A 7,454-nucleotide genomic window follows, 5' to 3' on the forward strand; every position below is an offset into this window, starting at 1 on the left:
AATCTGAAACTCTTCAGTAAAATCTTTTTCCTGCCCGTCCTGCAGTTGAGTCCTTTGAGCAAGCTGTGACTGTTTGTTTTCACACTTAAACACACATAGTTTTAAAACACATCACTGCCTCGTATGTGGGTACAACTCACACATTAAAGTTAGCCATGATGGGTTAAAGAAACATGTGTGTTACAGTTATAGTTGCTCTATCGCTATTTAGATACATAAATTTGGCTTGACCCAACTTACAACCTGTTGGGATTTTTTTGTTTTGTTTTTTTTAGGAGACACTTGGTCGGAACTAAGTGGACACTAAGGACAAATGTATTAAAACACTTTGTGTTGTTATTATTCTAGGTGTCTTTAACAAAGCTTGGGTAAAACTAAATAAAAAATAAGCTTATTTTTTGGCTCAATTAAGAGCATTATAATAATTCCACCCTACAGCCAAGAGTCTGGTAATTCCAGATTTACCAATATGCTTTGGGAAAATCGCTCAGAGCTGGCAGTACAGTAAAACTTAGGTCATCACAGACAACTGCAAACTTTCCTCCCAGAGGTATGAATCAACAGTTTTTTGTTTCTTTATCCAGACACTTGTTTATCACAATGATCAAATATTCCTTGTGCCCCTGCAGTTCCCTGTGCTGACCCCATGTGTGCGCCCACTGTTGTGTGAGCTCAGCCTACTGGAAAGGCCTAATCACCTGTTGTCATAGCAATGAACTTGGGCACCATTCACCAATTCATCCTCTTTTGTTTGCTGCTCGCTTTGGCATACAGTCACCTCTCATGGAATTTGTAGCATCCGTTGTCATTTTTCAGGGTTTAAAAGGCTTGAAATATTATTGTCAATCAGGCAATTATGGTCTGGTGTTTAGTGTCTAAAGAACAATGTGTACTGGAATCATCAGTCCACCTGTAAAGACGAGCTGGTCGCAAATTATATGAGCTTCACTTTTAGTCATTTCCTTTCTCATGTGAAACATTTGTGTCAGTACAGGGCTAAAATGAAAGGGCAGGGATTTTTGTTTTTCTAAAGTATTTTTGGAACACAGTGAGTTATGTTATGAACTGTCTTGGACAGGTATAAAAAAGAGATATGGGGTAAGTGTACATGCACTTTGTTGTGGTTTTGTTTCATAATAGAGGCTTTTGAAATTACAGGGGCAATTTTGCAAAAGAATCTCAAAAGCTACTTATACTTACTGGCCTTGCGAAATCATGTTTAAGTGTGTTTCCTGTTGAATGTTGTTATGAAGATGAGGATCTCATCTTCCTGGGAAAGTTATGTGATTCATTCTGGGGAAAGCACATTTCTTGCACATTCCTGAAAAGGAAGTGAAATTCAGATAATGGGTGGGTGTTTTCAGCAACTGCCCACACAGCTGGCACCCTGTTGTCAAACAACATACCCCAAAAATCCACAGACATCTACTTAATAGTGCAAATATTCAGCTGTTTGATCACAGACGTGAGCCAGTGAAAACAGTGCTGGAAAGGGCTATAAAGAAGACTCTTTTTTAAAACATACTTTAATAATTAATTTTCATATCATGGAACATAAACAATGTGGCTGAATCACAGCATAATTTTTTTTTGAAATGCCTGGAGATGAATGTCAATAGGGAGAAATTATATAATAGGCATTGGGTCTAAAATATAACCTTGGTCACTTGAAAACCAATTATAGCCAAAAAAATTAAAAATAAAAAAAAAACATTCACAATAAGAGATATTGGTGAGGCAACAACAGTTATGATATATATATAGATATATATTGCAATATTTTGAAATAAAGATATATCTGTATGTATAAAAATATAGACTGTACGGTCGGTGTTCTGTTTTGTTTTTTCAGAAGTGGCTCTTCTCTTTCTTCCTGTAGTTTTAAGTGTTCACCACTAGAGGAACACAATCAACTGAGTTGAAGCTTTAACATGGATGTGTATTATCAATAAATAAGTCCTGTAGTCTTGACACAGTGGGCAAAGTGTACATTTACACAAAGCATAGCCATCAGTGTATATGAATTTTATGATGCAGACTTAAGACAAGGAGAAAGCAAAAGTGGAGTGTCAGAAACCAAGTTTTCACTTTATGTGCTTATTTTAAAACTTAAAATCTAAATTATTATTGTTTAAGTTTTTCAAAATGAACTACATATTGGTTGGGCTACAACGGGAGGGGACTTGAACCTGCAGCTCTTTTGCCCATCTTCATTAGCTCTCTGTAGTATTAACATAAACTAGATGAATATGGAATAAACTATTGTTATTTACCAGTACATCGTTTCTTTAGGTGATACACACTGAAATTACATTTTTTTTTTTTTTTTAAAGTTTGGATATGTGCATCATAGCCTGTGTCTATCACCTGGGGCCTTGTCCTCTTAATTTTGCTGAACCTCAGTAACAGTGACTAACATGGATGTGCACACAAAAATGTTATTCTTTAGTCTGCTCAGCTTTGGATTTCAAAACCTGTTTTACTTTCATTGCTAATGCTGCCGGCCTACTGGCATGCTTGATATGTGGCTGGATTTCAGTCCAAATAAAACTGAAACTGACCTTTCTTTCTTTCTTTCTTTCTTTTTTTTTTTTAACTGTTTTTAGATCTATTAGGCAGGTGTGTGCTTTATTTATTGTCAAAGTAGGTTACTTCTAATATGGACATAAATAGATAGGACTGGCCATTCTGTTTCAAAGTAGGCCTGAACGTGCTTTTGACAGTAAAGGTTGCCGAGCTCTGGTCTATAAAATGTTAAAAAGAATTGGGGAAAAAACACACAACTGTCCAGAGTCCAAAGAGATATTTTTAAATTGAGCTGCTTGTCTCCTGAAATATTTAATTCACTTTTATATATGACAGTTAAATGTTTCATATTGACTACTCACAGACATTGATGTACGCACATTAGTTTAGCGCTGTTTTTTTTTTAAATACTGTATTACATGCATTGAATACAATATTACCTTAATGTACTTTTTATTTTATTTTATATTCCACAAGATTTAGCTCTATAATATTTTGAATCCCACATTCAGAGTCTGATAGTCCTAAAGAAAAGCTATAGGGCGAAAACACAACAGACAACAGTCACTGTCATCTGTTGCTGGAAGAGGGCAGTTTATCTACATATGCACCAGGCCTGATAACACAGTGTGTTACCCTTCATCATGAGAACACTCAGCCTTTAGCTTATTCATGGCCTTGCTGAGGCGATACATACCATACATAGTAGCAAGAATCAATAACAAGCCTGCAGCTACTAGAAGGATGTGACAGAACATGAAGAACCCAATCAAAGTAGTGTTTGAGGGCAGAAACCACACATACACCCAGCCTTTGTGAAGGTTATGGTGCACAAACTCAGGTCCCTGTTCAAGCACCAATGTGTCATAAAAAGGAGGTGACATGTCCTGAGCAAGTTTAGCACTGACTTCGGTGGAACATACTGCTGAGAGCGTTGTTTTGTTGGTGACTATTTGGATAGCCTCTAGAGTGGACTGGGTAGCTCCTTGAGTGGACTGGGCAGCACCTTGAAGGGTGCTTGATTCGGGTGATGTGGTTATGGAAGTTAAAGGCGATGTTTGTCCAACAGTTGACAAGTTGTGGAGCAGTTGCGTTGGCTCAAAAGAAATCTTGAATGTTTTAACACTGCAAAAGCTGAACTCTTCATCACGCAGAGAGCCAAGGGTACGCAGTACCTGGTACATTGGACTGTGACATATCACATCATCTCTGTCAAAAAGGACATGCTCATTATGTCTTATCCATCTTGCAATGTCTCTGATAGCACAATTGCATTCCCAGGGGTTGCCACTTAGACTCAAATTCTTCAAAGCTGTATTTGACAAGAAGATATCTCCTGGAAGACTCTTAAGGTTGTTATTCATCAATAAAATTTCAAGAATCTCTCCAAGACCGTGAAAGAGGTTTTCTGGTAGGCTATCCAGCTTATTGTCATTGAGGTGTAGTTTGTTCAGGGTGGTTAGGTTGGAGAACAGCTGGGGATGTAGATGATGGAGGTTGTTGAATTTTAGTGACAGGTTTTGGAGTTTGGGAAGACAGCAGAAAACATCTGAAGGCAAGTCCCTCAGATTGTCATTTAAATTGAAGTTAAGCATCAACAGCCCAGACATGTTAGTGAACAAATTTCCAGGAACAGTGGTGAGGTTGGTTCCATATAGATAAAATTCTCTCATGTCAGGCATGTGACCCATCAGCTCAACTGGTAGAGATAAAAGTGGATTCTTGTAAAGGGTGAGTTTGCTCAACTTTGGCATGTTGTAGAAGCTCTTTACCGGGACAGCCTGCAATCGGTTGGAGGACAGCGTCAGAATTTGCAGGTTTCTCAGAGACCAAAAGACTTGAGCTGGAAGGCTGGCAATCTGGTTATGATGGAGTTTTAGCTCCTCAAGGTTGATCAGTTTATCAAAGATCCCAGCTTCTAGCACCTCTAGCTCATTGTGATAAAGCGTAAGATGGCGAAGGTTAGTCAAAGAGTGAAAGATGGTAGGCGGAAGCTTCTTTAAGAAGTTCCTACCAAGATTCAGAAAGATGAGGTTGGTCAATCCATCAAAAATGTCTGAAGCAAGACTCCTGAGGTTGTTGCGGCTTAGGTCCATGTCCTTCAACTCACCAAGTCCTTCAAACATATCCGGATGGATGTTTTCAAATTGGTTCCCATTTAAATGTAGCTGCTCCAGAGCAGTAAGTGGACTGAACACTCGAGGAGGAAGGGCAGAGAGATCATTAGATGACAGTTTGACAGACAAGAGCTGGGGAGCTACGTGGAAAGCCTGAGGATGGACAGTGTGTAGATGACTCTGCATGAGACCAAAACGCAGCAGGAGGTCCAGATTTGCCAAACTTCGCTCATTTATGACATTCATGTTTGTGCCACTGAGCTGCAGCAGGTATGTGTGGCGAGGCAAAGGTGGTACATCCGTGATGGTGGGGCCAACACACATGGCAGCACCTTTATCGGTGCACCGGCAGGCGCTGGGGCAAGAATTGCTTGAGGTAAGATGTAGAAATGTAAATAGCACGAGTATCATCCACATGGTGCCTGGGAAGTCAAAAAAAAGAAATGTGAGATTACACGTTTTGTCTTCTTAGATTTCAGTAACTAATTCTGCTCATTTTGCAGCACCAAACTTCAACTGAATTTCATGATGTAGCCAAAGGATAATAAACACCATAGTAATAAAAATAATGATTAAAAACTGAAACAAAAGCAAAACAGACAAAAAACATTAAAGTAAATACATAGATATGTTTAAGAAGGACCAGTCAAACTTGGAGTAGAAAACTGAAACAACATAAATATTCTACTAACCTCTGAAGTAAAGATCCATCATTGTTTGTTTGCTCTGTGCTCTGTGCTGCTCCACTCTCTTGTGGTTAAAAGATGTGCACCCTCTAGCTATCAAGTAATCCAGTCCTCTGCTTCACCAAAATGCCTGCCCCAAAGTCATTATCACATCCTTCATGCTGCTCAGTCCTTCACATTAACTCTCATGTTCAGCTGCAAAAGGCTTGCAAGAAAACCATCAGTGTTGTGACCTTTGGGATGATTTATTTCACAAGGCGCTGGACTTACTTTTCTGGATACTTTAATACTCGAAATTAATGAAAACTGATGAAATATTATTGTTGCACTGTAATCCCAGTTTAGAGCATTTTGTATAGTTTCTTCAGTTTTACTCTCCTAATGTGAAACATTTAGATGTATATTTTTTCTCTTCTCATTGTGCACTAAATGACAAATTCAGGCATATTGTACATGATATTTTCCATAAAAAAAAAAAAGAAAAAAAGAAACTGCCATCACTAATGTTGAGTGACAGAGAGGATGCTGTTTCATTTCCTGTGGACTTCATGGACTGAAGAGAAACAGATAAATCCCATATCTGCAGCAAGTCAGTTTGGGCGTTTTGGGCGAGAGAGCACTTGTTGTTCCTGAGATTAAATATATACAGAGTAAAACATATACTTCTGTTCACATTTGTAGATTTGCATTTCATTAATGTGTCAACCCTTGTGGTTTGTGTAGGAATCCATAATTCTTCTGCCTTTCCCACTTGAGTTTCTTTAACAAGCATTCCCAGTTTAGAGGCTCATAAGACTCTGTCTTTACGTTTTACAACATTTTCTGCATAATGTGAAGTTGACACTCAGTATAATCCTCTTAAGCACAGAGGGAAAACTGTGCAAAAAGAATCTTTAGCTTGGGGCAGATATTTAAAAATCTGAGAACAAACTGCAACCAACTGCAGTTAATTGTGGATTTTTTTTTTCTTTACTGACTGAGCTGCTATAAGTTGCTCAAATTAATTAAAAAAATTGTTTGTATGCCATTATGTGATATGAATTTGAGAAAAACAATTTACATTTAAGATCATTTTTCGCAAGAAAGATAAATTAAATAATAACAAATAAAGTTGTGCCTGTGCTTATATGAAATGAACCACCACATAAAAGTTTAGTATACAATAAAGGTTTTTAGTTATTTAGTGCAGTATCTTATTTGTGCATCTGTGCCACAAATTTGCACCCAAACAGCTCTGTCACCTGTTACAGCGGCACACAGCGCGAGCCTATAAAAATACAAGTCTGGAAGCAAGAACAGTGTGGCATGGCCCTGAAGTATTGGTTCAGTCCACCCCTGATACCAGAGTCATCACTGTATTTGCTGCTGCTGTTTTAAACTGTGAATGTACCTCAGCATTATACTCAGCTCAGTTTCCCTGAAACTCTGTTCATCACATGCTGTATGATTAGGGCCTTTTCACTGCAGTGCTGCCCTTATTTGGCCTAGGCTTGTGACTCAGCTTTGTGACCCTCCTCTGAATAATCGAGTCAAACGTGCTTCATTGTACAGTAAAAAAGCCTGTCACTGCAGATGTCCAACATCCACTTAGATTCCTATCCCCACAGTTTAAAATATTTGTTAAATGTGCATCACATTAGTAGAATAAATATATATCATAATTAGCCATGATTTAGTCTTCAGTAGCATTGGTTTATTCTTTTTGATGCAAAATTGATCTTAAAATCAGTGATCAAGTTATCCCCAATGATTTCCTTTATTTATTTATTTTTTTTAGAGAAAATGAAAACAAAACAGGAGTCACATTATGATTTTATTTACACAGTAAAATTAACAGCAGTTCATTTCTATAAGCGGTGGTGAGTAGAGAGTATTTGTGGGCAGTGGTATAAAAAATGTTATGCCCAATTCTGCCACAGGAGAGCGACAAAAACACAAGAGTCAGGCAAATAAAAATGCCTGGTAAAATAATGCATCTTTGAAGTCGACTACATTTTGTCACGTGACCCTCAAGTATTTTCAGTGAGTAGCTGATCTTTTACAGATTCTAGATATACAGCCACAGTGAAATGAAAACTTTACTGATGACATAACTGTGTTACAACTCTATATTGCTGGGATAAAT

At 37.9% G+C, this 7,454-nt stretch overlaps 1 protein-coding gene across 1 annotated transcript; it reads right to left on the minus strand.

The window, feature by feature from the left end:
- Positions 1-2,313: 2,313 nt before the first annotated feature.
- LOC115779084 (platelet glycoprotein V-like) lies at positions 2,314-5,434 on the minus strand. Its single transcript, XM_030727552.1, has 2 exons — positions 5,336-5,434; positions 2,314-5,065 (listed from the first exon to the last, which is right to left on the minus strand). Exons 1-2 carry the CDS (start codon positions 5,355-5,357, stop codon positions 3,159-3,161), a joined length of 1,929 nt encoding a protein of 642 aa, XP_030583412.1. The 5' UTR covers positions 5,358-5,434; the 3' UTR covers positions 2,314-3,158.
- Positions 5,435-7,454: the final 2,020 nt, after the last annotated feature.

This window comes from Archocentrus centrarchus, chromosome 4 (assembly GCF_007364275.1).
Source record: "Archocentrus centrarchus isolate MPI-CPG fArcCen1 chromosome 4, fArcCen1, whole genome shotgun sequence".
NCBI classification, from domain to species: Eukaryota; Metazoa; Chordata; class Actinopteri; order Cichliformes; family Cichlidae; genus Archocentrus; species Archocentrus centrarchus.